Source organism: Saccharomyces kudriavzevii (genome assembly GCF_947243775.1).
Source record: "Saccharomyces kudriavzevii IFO 1802 strain IFO1802 genome assembly, chromosome: 15".
In the NCBI taxonomy this organism is placed as follows: domain Eukaryota; kingdom Fungi; phylum Ascomycota; class Saccharomycetes; order Saccharomycetales; family Saccharomycetaceae; genus Saccharomyces; species Saccharomyces kudriavzevii.
The window spans coordinates 786,140-799,529 of NC_079286.1; the positions used below are offsets into that span (position 1 = coordinate 786,140).

Consider the following 13,390-nt stretch of genomic DNA (forward strand, 5'->3'; position numbering starts at 1 on the left):
TTATACAGCAAATTGTAAACGATTTGTTTAATTCTGGATGGGTCGCCGTTCGCTTTCTGAACCAGCGTTTCTAAATATCAGAACTGGGTTAGCCAGCCATTTATTTGGCGACGGCGACAGTAAAAGCGGGAGGGAAAAAAACCAGCGAAATGACAAAGAGCTGTACCAAATGGAACAAGAAGTTGAAGGGATCAGCACCAACCATGTTGTCTGGAACTGAAATAAAGTACCGGTGCGGGGTTTCTAAGGTATTTTTCGCTGATCCTAATATAAAATGTTGGAAGGGAAGTCGATTACTCTTTCTAGTGGTTTCTTCAAACTTTCATTTATAAAATAATGTAAACCGTTCATGCTTGTCGAGATAAAGTAGTCAGAATAATCTACATAACAAATAGTCATGCCAAAAAAAGTTTTGGGTGACAAGATTGAAAGAAACGTTGATGCAATCAGGCCGCCATCACTAACACTAGTATCGGATGATTTGAAGCACCTGCCAGTAATACCACAAGATTTTGCAGATGATGATGATGGTGAAGACAAAGTTTTGAGTAACGACCATGGTGAGAAAAAAATATCCAGGAAGTTCGGCGGTACAATTGCATTGAGGAAACGGTTAGAATCTGTTCCAGAGTTATTTTTGCATGATTTCAAGAAGAAACCATGTTCCAAGCTTGACGTAATCAAAGAAAAAAATCATAAGCATTCACCTGTTTCTAAGGCAGCAACAAATCCTCAAGTCAATGGATTGCGGTCACAACAGACAAAAAGGGTAGGATCATTTCCAATTCAAAGAAAGAGCCTACGTGGGTCAAAGCTACCAAGGATCAAAGTACCGAGACCTAGTGAGCATGTGGAACGTCTGGATCACATTATTGACAGAGCTTTCGTTCCCCTACCAGCACCGATTGTAATGCCTGTACACACTCGCACTGCAATGAATCCAGTTTCAGTCATGCAGGATCAAACACAAGATCGCCATATGAAAAACAAGTATGGCAAAAGTGATAGTGAAATTTTGTTTGACGAGATCGTCTCAGCCTATGAGAATGTACCTACGAGAAACTTCACTGCCTTAAATTCGGAAATTGATAGAATTATTGATTTATGCTCCTCCAAATACGTGGCAAAAAAGATGGAAACGTTCCAAACACCGCAAATTGTTTGTCCGTATGATACAGAGACTTTATTTTCGTCTGCAACACCAAAAGCAAAAACTGTCAATACCAACGCATTGAATGATACCATCTCCAGCCCTGAATACTCCACATCTGGTGGCAGCATGTATTCTGAACACTGGAGTTCAGAAGACGAGTTGCCTGAGTTGGAAAGTACAGCGGGGAGGGCCCACAAAGGTGCAATGGTGTCATCCATAGTCTCTGATGGCACTAATGGAGAAGGTTATTTTACCGCAGTAGAGACTCTGCCTTCAACTGTGTCGGTGGAAGACCTGGATATACATGATGAACTTCCAAAACCCTCATCCAAATCACCGTGCAGTGTACTTCAGAACGGGCTTTCTGTAAGAAAATTAGAAAAAATTACTCTTAAACCACCTAATATAATGCATATCATGAGCTCAGATGATGAAAGTGAGAATGATGACGATGGGGAGTATAGAACTTTCCGTATTTTACAAGAAAAAATTGACAGGATTGATATTGCGAGCTGCAGCAGTAGCATATACAGCAGTTAGGCTATTTTTTAACTTCATCAACTCTGACGTAGGCTTGAAAGGATAACATGGTTAAAACAGGACAACAGAGTAGCATTAAGATTGACCGTCAATAAAAAAAGTGTCACAGTTTGAACAGAAAATGACCTGCCAGGTTTCGTGCATTTAGCATCATCTATTACCCGCCGAAGCCTCTAATGAAGAACCAGCGCAACTATTTATAAACATGCAGATTGTATAGATGGATATCATTATAATTTCATGCTTGAATACAAGGATCGAAATCAACACAAACATTATATCAGTATTAATGGCACCCACACAATTAGACATTAAGATTAAGGCCTTGAAGAGACTGACCAAAGAGGAAGGTTATTACCAACAGGAACTAAAAGACCAGGAAGCTCATGTGGCGAAACTAAAAGAAGATAAATTGGTTGATCCGTATGATTTGAAGAAACAAGAAGAAGTTCTTGATGACACTAAAAGACTGCTGCCTACCTTGTATAAGAAGATCGGAGAATTTAAAGAGGATCTAGCGCAATTTTTAGAGACATACCAAGGTACTGAAGATATAGGTGATGCAGAGTCAGCTATCATTTCCGCCCAGGAATTACTCGCTTCTAAGTAATCTATAGATCACCTTTTCTTTCTTTTTCTTCCTATTCCCTGCACATTTTTATACTTCTTTAATACGAACATATTGGGATAAATAATAAATCTCGCTAGAAAACAGCCGAGTATCATTTAAGATGAAAGAAAGTCTATAGCGACTTTTGATGAAGTTGCTGCTATACAAAAAGCCGTTTATTTAGCTAAGAAAGACATTATTACTTTAGTGTAACTGAGTGAGAAAAGGGAAGACCATTGCTATGTATTTTCGACTCACAATGGTACGAACGTGCAAAATATCAACGGTGACGAAAAGTGGCTCAATACAATTACACAATTTAGTGAAGACGCCATTATATGAAGCCTTGAATGGTCGTTATAAATCAGGGATGCTTCAGGTAGTGCAGGATGTTAATTGGAATGCCAATACAGCACCTTCCTATTCTTCAGAGCATTTGACTTCAACTCTAAACTCAACTCGATCTTTGCCGATGACCAAGTTTCCCAAGCAAGAGATCATAGAGCGGGTAAAATCAGACACTAAAGTTGGTCAATGGAGAAAATTCCTTACAAGTTGGTTTAGAATTGGATTGTTTCTTTTGAAAAGTTACAAAACGGGGATTCAGGACACATTGAAAGTATACTGGGATACAAGAAGCGTAGAACGCAGAATTGACATAAAAAATGGCGCCCTGGCCAAATTGATGCGTGAAATTGAAATGAATGAAATTAACATCAAATTGTCGTCTTCGTTATCGCCCAAAAAAGAATCTGTAAGGGTTGCTTCAGAGCCATTCTCAATCAACAGAAAGGAGCTTGTAGAACTGATTAGACGAGATCAAATCTGGAAATTACCGGTTTTTTTCACTTTGGTATTCATATTCGAAGAGATAAGCGCATTGATCTTTATATTCTTTCCGCGTGTCTGTCCATACAATTGCTTGACTCCAGGTGGGTACAAGAAGCTTTCTAACATTTATATTCAGGCCACTACAGGTGCAAATGCCAATTGTGGCCTGGGTCCTTTAGAGTTTAGTAAAGAAGGTACTATAAAGTATGAACCACCGTATTCTCTTTCTACTGAAAATCTGCATGGCTTTTTGAAAAACTTCCCTCAAAGTATGGTATCAAGCTGGAAACTATGCATTTATAAGAAACTAAAACTACAAAAATTACTTTGTAATGAGGTGGAGAAAATTTACCAATATTTGCTAATCGATGACTGGCTACTGTTGCAAGGTATACTCAAAACTGATAGTGAGACGATTAAGATTGTTCTAAGTGATAAAGAATTGGTAAATTGTATACTCGAAAGGAAACTTTACCTAATGGGCGATGATTTAAATGAGATGGTTAGCGATACATTAGGACAAAAAATCTTACTGAAGAGACTGTTTCTTTACTGGTCCCTAAGGTATAACGATACTATCTCATTTAACGGGAAGCATATGTTCAGCGAGAAATGGGGAGTTAATAATATTTCACTGCTGAAGTATAATCCAGAGTTTATAATCACAAATGATATTTAGGGCAGGTAAAAAAATACGCATAATATCAAGTTACTTGTATATAGTGTTTCAAATGGTATTATTTCCCCTCTATTTCATATTAAATTTTAGCCTGTTATCAATGGTAAGGTTTCTTGCTTTTGGAGCAAAGGGAGATGTTCCTCTATATTGTATGTATAATAATACTCTTCGGTATATATAATATATAAACTTTCGTCAAGCGTTTCAAAATTGGAAAATAAAAAAGTAAAAAGAAAAATAGGAAATACAATTAAATTAATCGGTGGAAAGAAGTGAAAATAATTTGATAGTTCGTATTAAACCTTGTAGGTTTCTAAATGAGCATTTTCTTCTCTAACCAACGTATGATGATGACCAGGCGCTCTGATAACTTTATTTTTTGAATCCATAGTACAGGCGGCAATAGACACGAACCATTCATCACTAAAAATTTCATCCAAGGTAGCTCTTTCCTTTGGATCCACTTGTAGAATTCGAGACATGATGGGTCTTGAAGCATGAGGCAGTAGACGCAATAAGCGGTATGGGCCGTGGATGATCTTTTTATGGTGAGGACCTCTATGTTGTTGACCTGACCTGTTATCAGAGGCAATACTATGAGGTTTGTCTTGATGTTGATGTTGATGTTGTTGATGTTGTTGTTGTTGTTGATGGTTTTGTGCAGCTACATCAGGACTAGTGTTGACTTTAGTGTTGCAGTCAGTGTTAGCATTGCAATCGGCATTAGTATGGGCATCCATGTCAGCACCAATTGGAACTTGTATGTCGTTATTCTTTAGTCCATCCGCTTTAATATCGATTTTGGCACTTTGGTTGCTATTATTTGGCGCACTTTCTTTGCCATGATCGCTATTGCCGTCATCTTCGGTGTTTTGTCCTTCTACTTCAGGCTTATTATTGTTCTTATTGTCCTGCGTAGGTGTCGGAGTTGGGACTTGATTTTGAACCGCGTTCGAGTTTGATTCATGAACTGGTTGCTGTTGACTGATAGTAGAACAATCGTTGTGGTTCAAAAATCTCTGACGCTTTTCTTTTCTTTCCTTTAGTAATTCTTCATGATGCTTGGCAGATTCCGCATAATCGTGTTCTACGTCGTCTGGCATACAATACAATTTGAAATTATCGTCAGAATCTCTCGGAGCCTTCCACGGAAATCTTTTAAGCATCATACAACAGTATATAATCCCAATAGACCATATATCGACGCATTGAGGATCATAGGATTTGGTGGTAGTGATTACTTCTGGCGCCAAATAAGGATCACTACCAACGATTCCGTGGGCCATTGCTACGACATCTTCAAAAGGGTATTTGAAAACAACAGCACTACCAAAATCAATTAGCTTCAAAATACCTTGAGATGTCATGACACAGTTATCTAGCTTCAAATCCCTGTGTGCTAACCCCATGGAATGTAAATATTTAACACCTTCGGTCAGTTGTTTCAAACAACAGTTGATCTCGCCGCGGGACATTTTACCCGTCATGACAACGGCAAAGAAATCAATCGGACAATACTCCATGACTTCATAGTATTTGTTTTGTTTGGAATCAGAGAACACGTCAACAGTTTCGATGACGTTTGGATGGTGCAAAGTTGAACCGATGCAAAATTCTGCGGTACATTTCTTGGCATACTCTTTTACACTCTCACTTGGTTTTCTTGGCCTGAATTCCTTAACGGCAAAAGTAGCACCATCAGTAGGTCTTACAAGAACTTTAACGGACCCGCCTGCACCAGATCCCAGTAGTTTACCCAATTTCCCGTATTTCTGAGCCAAAATACAATCATCATGATATATGTTGATATTATTAGACAAAGACAAGATGGAATCTGTACTCGGCGGTATAGCAGATTGGGTATGAGCATAGTGATCTGTAAAACCGTGGGGATGCTGAGCACGATAGTGGTTATTTAAGTTAACTGTAGAAGTTGACTTCGATGGTGGCGGGGAATGGGTGCTATGTTTCTTCGAACGAAGTTGGGACATGGATAATTTTTTATTTACAGAGGGTCTGAAGAACCTTTTCAATTCTGCCATGGAGTGTGTTTGTTTCGGTGATGCTGGGGAAGTATAGTCATGGAGTCCGTGAGAGATATTATGATGATGATTTGTTTCACTGTAATTATTATTGTTGTTCGTTGAGATACTAGTCGTGTTGGTATGACTATGAGAATTGTTATTGAGATTTGTCGTAGTATAATTAGTGGCAGTTGTGGTAGATTTCATGGAATCGGTAGATTTCTCGCTTCTTAATGAGTCATTACTTTGTTTTCTACCAATAAAATTTAGGAAAGATTTAGAGCTTCTGATCAACTGCGGCGGATTATTAGATGAACCGTCACGGTCATGGTGGTGATCATTATGATGACCGTGGAAGGGGTTTCTCGACAGTAGGTTAGGCATGTTTATACGAGGAACTGTTTGACCGTAAAATTATAATTAGGGTGCTATCGTTATTGTCCAGATCAACTTTAACGGCACCAGTGAATAGTAATCAAATAATGCTATTGAACTGAACTCTGATCTAAAAAAAGTCTTCAAAACTGGTGTATATCGCTACCACTGTCCGTTTTTTATTACTTTTAACACTTTCTTTATGAGCAAGGTAGAAAACTCTTAAAATCTGGAAATTCTGTGCGATTCTGGAAAAATAGGAGGTGAAGATTTCTAAGCTTTTTGAAAAAACGGGAAAACGAAGAGGCCCAAAAAACTGAAAACCTTGTGTAAATGAAGAATAAACGAACTTTACTCCCTTTGGAAAAAAAACCGTTAGGTGGGGGAAGTTTGTCTGGTGCTTCCTTGTTAAATCCAATTGTATAGCTGGCCGTATAAGCTGAATCTCACTATATTTCTTGTGTAGATTATGTTGAAGTGGGATATATAGCCAAATAGAACTAGGCGAAGAAAAAGAAAAGGGGCGAGTGACGGTGTAGGGGTCGGACGGAAGAATAACCGTTAGTTGGCGATATAAGAGGCGAAAGCACTGATGCAGGAGTACGGTGAGCAAAGAAAGAGAAGATAGAGGAAGGCTACATTATTGACGGATATATGAATCAAGGCACAAGTCTGTTTTGTATAGTGAGCAGAACCGGCTTGTGTTTGTGATTCATGGATCAACGAGATGGTAGCGAATAAGCACCAACGGAAAAAAAGTGCACACGCACACATGCGCGCACAAGATAAAAAAAGCACAGGTTTGGTGGCAGTATTAGGAAAGCAAGGCACACACTAGAGTGCGTGATAGCATAAGACCCTTCTCATAAACCGCTCGGATAAACTCATTTTGCCCTTTACCGTGACACGGATTATACGCGGGGATCCGGCGGCACAAACTACGGTCCATCCTGTCCGCGTGGTTTTAATTCTGGCTCCACGTCGACTTGTAACTTGCCTCTTTTTCCGGCTTCTAGAAAGCCGGAAAACAAAAAAACGAAAAAAAAAACCCGTTCAGGCTTTTTGCGTGCCGGACATTTCTCTTTCCTCTTTGCTTTTTCGACACTAGCGTAGCAGCCGCTAGGTACCCGGCCGGTCGTCATGGTAACAGCAGCATAACGACAGGTGAATAATGCGGATGAAGATATTTCAGTACTTCTTTGTAAACTACGTTTGGGTCCTGGTGCGGCTTCCTGAAAGAGTGCTTGCACTTGGCTCTGGACACCATTGCACTTCCCCTTATGGCATCGTTCTTGCAGTTTTCTGCGCCATGGGACGTGGGATGTGGGTGTTTTGAAATATTTTTTGTTTGTATACCGTACATATCGCAGTTGTTTCTTTTTGTCTGGCAAGCATATACGTAATCGTGTCGTGGGGACCATCATCGTCCCAAATAGTCATTGGTAAATCGGTCAGATTCCACTTACTGTTTAAGGTATATGTATATGTATGTATATATATCTCTTTAACCTTCAAGCATAGTGAAAAAAGAGGACAGATATGAACGATTGGCAGCAGCAGCTTCCCTTAACAGATACACAGAAAAATGACCTCGATAAAAGTGTATTACGATATTTGAGTTGGAACTATAAACGAACAATACAACACAAGCAAGTACACGATTATGAGAGTGTTCGACGGGCCATTGTAACGTTATCAACGTTTCTTTTACAAGAACCTGTGGACCAGCAGGAATTCATCAACAGCGATGATACTGACAGCGGAAGTACGGTAAAAATTGACGAATTACTATTGCCAAGGAAATGGAATTCCATCGTCAGATTGCAGCGGAAAATCATCGACTTGGAGCAAAACACGGAGACCCTCATATCCCAGATAAACGATTTGCACTCTCAAGTGTCAGAACTATCACAATTCATGCCTCTTACAAGTAATGGCACCCGCGCTCAAGACGTTTTGAGATGGGTACCGAAGAATTTACCAAGCCACTTAATTAACGTCGAATCATCAGTCACATCCATCAAGTTGCACCCTAATTTACCAGTAGTGTTTGTAGCCACGGATCATGGCAAATTATACGCATTCGACCTATTGAACTACTCCATCCCTCTAGCGTCTTTACAAACCCATACGAAGGCAATTACTTCCATCGATGTATTATTTACCAATTTCACAAACTCCAGCAAGAAAAACTATTTGGTGATAGTCACCGCATCCAAGGATTTGCAGATCCATGTTTTCAAATGGGTTTCTGACGAATGTAAATTTCAAGAAATTAGGTCTCTACTAGGCCATGAACACATTGTCTCCGCAGTGAAAATTTGGCAGAAAAACAATGACATCCTTATAGCGTCCTGTTCCAGGGATCAGACTGTTAAGGTGTGGGACTTCCATAACGGCTGGTCACTGAAATCATTTCAACCTCATTCTCAGTGGGTTCGTTCCATAGACGTTCTTGGGGACTATATCATCTCCGGATCCCATGATACGACGTTAAGACTGACACACTGGCCATCAGGCAATGGTCTCAGCGTGGGTACCGGCCACGAATTTCCCATAGAAAAGGTGAAATTCATTCATTTTATTGAGGGCCCAGCAAACACGAGATTTAGAACTCCATCAACCCCTCAATACGAAAATTGGGGGATGCAGTATTGCGTTTCGGCATCAAGAGACAGAACGATAAAAATTTGGGAAATACCTCTACCTAGGTTAATGGCCCATAGAGCGCCCATACCGAATCCTACAGATTCCAATTTTAGATGTATTCTTACGTTGAAGGGCCATCTTTCATGGGTTAGAGACGTTTGTATTCGTGGTCAATATTTGTTTTCTTGCGGTGATGATAAATCCGTTAGATGTTGGGATATGAACACCGGGCAATGCTTACATTCTTGGAAAGATTTGCATTCAGGATTTATCAATTGTTTGGACCTGGATGTAGACTTCGATCCTAATGTTTTGCCAAGGCAAATTATGGTCACAGGAGGTTTAGATTGTAAGTTTGGCGTCTTTATGAGATAACGCTGGCGTTCCCATTCCTTCCTTACCTTTTCCCTTTTTTTTTTTTTTGGTTGGAGTGCTTTTTTAAAATACCTTACTGCATTAGCATTAATAGTATATAACAATAATAATATATCTAATATATAATTGAAATCACTTACTATTTATTCAAGTATTGAAAATGTTCGCTTTTGAAAGGTCCTCAAATCTTAAGTTGAAGCGGAAGAGCTTGCATTAGCAACAGCCACCTCCATATCTTTGTATTCGAATGCGAATGGTTCATAAGGTAAACCTTCACCCACAAAAAACTTGGACATAGATTCAACCCAATGTAGACGTAGGGAATGTAACATGGCAGATGTACCTTCCATCAAAACTAGGACTGCGAATGTTAGGGCAAACCACATGGCAAAAAGTGCAACAGTCATAAACACCCCCAAAAACCCTCTGAATCCAAAGGCAATTTGGATTGTCATTGTCCATAAAACACTAGACAATTGAGCATGTGCTAATGATAGGGCCCACAAACGTAAATAAGATGCTGTATGTGAAACACAGTTCAAACAGAATTCAATTGTATGAATAACTTGATGAATCATAATATCACCGAAGTCTTCACCATGAGAGCCAGAACCAACTTCTTCCTCTTCAGCGTCATCGGCGTCCATTGCGGAAATCAGCTGTTGTGCTTCCAAATCCTCCGAACTAGCATCTGCTTCGGTTGATGGTAATGGTTCATGAGATTTCTCTTTGTGAGTGAATTTGAAATGCAACGGTTTCACCAATAACAACCAAGGAATACAAACCAAGGCCATCAGCAACAAGAACACTTGGACTTTTGCTTGATGAGGGTATAATTCATCATCGATGTTTCCTGGTGATAAGAACATGTTGATCAACATGTTCAACAACCCAGGTGCAGCCTTTCCGTCTTTGACCCAATCGATGGCCCATTTATAAACAATACAAACGGAAAGATAACCGAAAATGCCTTGCATAAATAGCAAACCAGGGATAAAGTTACCAATAATATCAATCATGGAGTTAAAGTATAAATGGTTGGCCAAGGAGAAGAAATAGGAATAGGTCATATGAATGAACCCCATGAGGATTGACAATTTCATTTTGTACGAGTTCGAAAATAACAAAGCATTTTCGGTACCATGCCAAGCCCAATCTAAACCAATAGGGTATGTTCCCACAGAAGTAGCAGTGATACTTTCACCCTTTTTCCAGTGATCAGGCCATTTCCAACCTGACTTAAAGATGGTGATTGTCTTGGAAAAGACATCATTGTAGAGAAACCCTGTATACATGGAAAAGACACCCATTAACAAAATGATGTATCTACCGGTAAAGGCCATATCAAAAATTTCACCTCTCTTCATTTTGTTGATTTTCTTTTCATTTAGCACAAGAGACAATGCGGCTAAAGTCATCAAGAACCCGTGACCCATATCACCAAACATGATAGCAAACATGAATGGGAAAGTCACAATTGTAGGTAGACCAGCATTTATTTCTCTATATTGTGCAATACCGTAACAATCACAGATACTTTGGAAACCAGCGGTAAATTTGTTGGTTCTATGGAAAGTAGGTGGAGTGTGATTTGTGTCCAACACTTGAATGATAGATGGAACATCAATACCCAATCTGGTAATCATCTCACCAAGACGAGCTTGCAAGATGGATAATTCGTCCCTTGGAATCCAACCTTCTGCAATTAAAATCTTTCTATTCGTATCGTAGTTAGATTTGTTCAAAATTTCAAAAATAGCCTTTTCACGGGTAACATCTTGGAACCAAGAATCCAACTCTTTGGCAATAGCATATAATTCGCTTTCCAGAGTAGTGGAGGTGGTTTTCAAAACAGTGTACAAATCAGTCAGACTCTTGTTAACTTTCGCCAACTGTTGTGATCTACCTTCGTTGGAAGAATCAACTTCGTACAAACTGGCGTCCAACGATTCTGCAATCTTTCTAATTCTTTTAATGATTAGATCACCATGCGAGAATATGATGAAGGCATTTTTTTGTTTGAATTCCTTTGACTTGGCATCGTACACAGGATCATCAATTTCAACAGTTTTGAAAAAAAGGTTACCTCTTAACACTCTCCAAAGAATTTGTTCTAAAGTGGCAACTTTATCTCTTGAAATGACACCAGTAACATAATTCACAGAAGCACCAATAACAGCTGCAATGTTTTCTCCATTGGCGTCAATCATGTCTTCATCCATGTAAGAGGTACTGTCAATGTTGTCCCCTTTCAAGAAGAACTCATCACCTGATTGCAAGATAAAGCGGTATTGTTCCAAATCATTTTTTTGCACTTCAATTTGATTAGTTGCGTCCTCCATTTGAATCAACCTTTCTTCCAGGTAAGAGGCGTTTTGAACATAGTCGTCTATCACAGAGCCACTTGGTGGAACATACAATTCACCTGAGCCATCCGAATATCTGTCCGTACCTCCTTCATAAAGCTTTATGTCGTGTTTTTTCAAAAGAGAATAAAAGTAACGGTACTGTCTTTCCACGTTATCCAGTCTTCTAATTTCGTTCACGAAAGTTCTTTGAAACGCACGCACTTTAGAGTTCAAATCACGGAATTGCACGAGGCCCAATTGACCCAAGGTGTAGGCGGAGTCTCTTGAAATTTCTTGAGGAATATAGAACTGGACTAAGGCCATTTCAGCAGAGCGAAAAATCGCTTCCTCCTTCTCCGACATCTTATTTCTCTTGTGTTACTATCAATGTATTTTTCTTCGATTCAATGAAAAGAGATATAAAAGCTTGACCTCAACTTGTTGTATAGAAAAGGTAAAAACTAGCAAATTTACTCTAGTAGCCCACTAAGCAAGTATTGAGAAACAAAAGGCTATGGATTTGTATGGTGAGAACCTTGTTGTTTGTAACCTTTAAAAGGGTTGCAACCAGGAAAAAAAGGTTTTCATATCAACTTATCTGAGTTTCTTTTTTTTCTTTTTTTTTTTTTTTTGACGCAACGCATCGTATATGGTGATACTGACCCTCGTGATGTAATAATATTGGTGCATGACAATTGCCGACTATTGTAGTATTAGCGACCATCTGTTAAGTAATATACAAATGTATTACTATTCATCTGAATTTCTTTGATGACTATCCGTCATTCTTTCTATAATTATATAAATTAGTAGCTTTGCTTCTAGATACCTCTGTTAAAGTAGACTTTTTCAATTGGCTTCCCGTCTTTATCCTTCTTGCCTTGCAGTTCAGGTTCTAATTTATTTAAGTGGATCGCTTGTCTCTGAGGGAAGATACCTAACGCAAATGGCAAAGCAGAAAACATTGTGACTGAAATCAACCCGAGGTTAGCCAGGGTTTGCACACCAAGAGACTTACCCTTTAGGACGCTGCGTTGTAGTCTAACCAAAATCAAAGGCGGGATGACCATGGTTGGAGTAGCGTTGATAACCCTACTTAAAGCGGTTTCGCCCACCGCCATGAAGGCAGCCTTCTTCGATTTCCCGACTTCTTCGCCGTTTGCGTCGAACACAGAGATACCCTTCATGATTTCGTTGCCTCTCATCAAGAAAACATTGACAATACCGGCAGTGACAACGGCGGCAAAGGGCACCAGGCGGCCTAAGATCAATTTTGAATGCGGAGAAATGTTCTTCAACCTGGGTACCAGGTTGTTCAACCCCAGTGCAACACCACAGGACGCTGTCACAGCGGCAGCGTAGTTGGTAAGTAATTGGGATGTTGACATGACATGAGACTTGTTCGCGTTGGCGGAATTAACGGCAACGTTTAACGATTGGTTCGCCCATTGCCAGAACACGGTCCCTGCGGTCCCCAGACCTGGCGTCAGCATCCCAACGGTGACAACTAGGTTAGACAGCACGTTCGAAGACATACGGAAGGGCAGAAGAACCGTCTTACCCGTATCCGGATGCACGGTAGAGTCCAGTTGCTTCTTGGCACGCCAAAACTCCGGGGTGGTTTCCTTTAACTCGCCATGACGATACGCACTAATGATCTCCTTGGCGTGGGCCAGGTCCTTCTCAGTGGTTAGCAGCATGGTGGGATCCGAAATCTCGGCGCAATGGCGGATTCTGCCCCAGTATGTGGACAAATCATAGCGTGATTCGGGTAAGTCAATGGGTCCAGGAACTGATGATGCCATT

At 39.9% G+C, this 13,390-nt stretch overlaps 7 protein-coding genes across 7 annotated transcripts; 4 read left to right on the forward strand and 3 right to left on the reverse strand.

Moving 5' to 3' along the window:
• Positions 1-397: 397 nt before the first annotated feature.
• Positions 398-1,693, forward strand: DSE3 (Dse3p; the record flags this gene model as incomplete). Its single annotated transcript, XM_056231439.1, has 1 exon — positions 398-1,693. The coding sequence occupies one exon, from the start codon at positions 398-400 to the stop codon at positions 1,691-1,693; it is 1,296 nt and encodes a 431-aa protein (XP_056085257.1).
• A 289-nt stretch (positions 1,694-1,982) lies between these two features.
• RBL2 (Rbl2p) lies at positions 1,983-2,303 on the forward strand (the record flags this gene model as incomplete). The annotated part of the gene is made up of 1 exon (XM_056231440.1): positions 1,983-2,303. The coding sequence occupies one exon, from the start codon at positions 1,983-1,985 to the stop codon at positions 2,301-2,303; it is 321 nt and encodes a 106-aa protein (XP_056085258.1).
• A 241-nt stretch (positions 2,304-2,544) lies between these two features.
• On the forward strand, positions 2,545-3,813 carry PNT1 (Pnt1p; the record flags this gene model as incomplete). Its single annotated transcript, XM_056231441.1, has 1 exon — positions 2,545-3,813. The coding sequence occupies one exon, from the start codon at positions 2,545-2,547 to the stop codon at positions 3,811-3,813; it is 1,269 nt and encodes a 422-aa protein (XP_056085259.1).
• Positions 3,814-4,109: 296 nt separating this feature from the next.
• On the reverse strand, positions 4,110-6,221 carry HRK1 (putative serine/threonine protein kinase HRK1; the record flags this gene model as incomplete). Its single annotated transcript, XM_056231442.1, has 1 exon — positions 4,110-6,221. The coding sequence occupies one exon, from the start codon at positions 6,219-6,221 to the stop codon at positions 4,110-4,112; it is 2,112 nt and encodes a 703-aa protein (XP_056085260.1).
• Positions 6,222-7,751: 1,530 nt separating this feature from the next.
• On the forward strand, positions 7,752-9,236 carry PAC1 (Pac1p; the record flags this gene model as incomplete). Its single annotated transcript, XM_056231443.1, has 1 exon — positions 7,752-9,236. The coding sequence occupies one exon, from the start codon at positions 7,752-7,754 to the stop codon at positions 9,234-9,236; it is 1,485 nt and encodes a 494-aa protein (XP_056085261.1).
• Positions 9,237-9,424: 188 nt separating this feature from the next.
• Positions 9,425-11,947, reverse strand: VPH1 (H(+)-transporting V0 sector ATPase subunit a; the record flags this gene model as incomplete). The annotated part of the gene is made up of 1 exon (XM_056231444.1): positions 9,425-11,947. One exon carries the CDS (start codon positions 11,945-11,947, stop codon positions 9,425-9,427), a length of 2,523 nt encoding a protein of 840 aa, XP_056085262.1.
• Positions 11,948-12,405: 458 nt separating this feature from the next.
• On the reverse strand, positions 12,406-13,389 carry FSF1 (Fsf1p; the record flags this gene model as incomplete). The annotated part of the gene is made up of 1 exon (XM_056231445.1): positions 12,406-13,389. One exon carries the CDS (start codon positions 13,387-13,389, stop codon positions 12,406-12,408), a length of 984 nt encoding a protein of 327 aa, XP_056085263.1.
• Position 13,390: the final 1 nt, after the last annotated feature.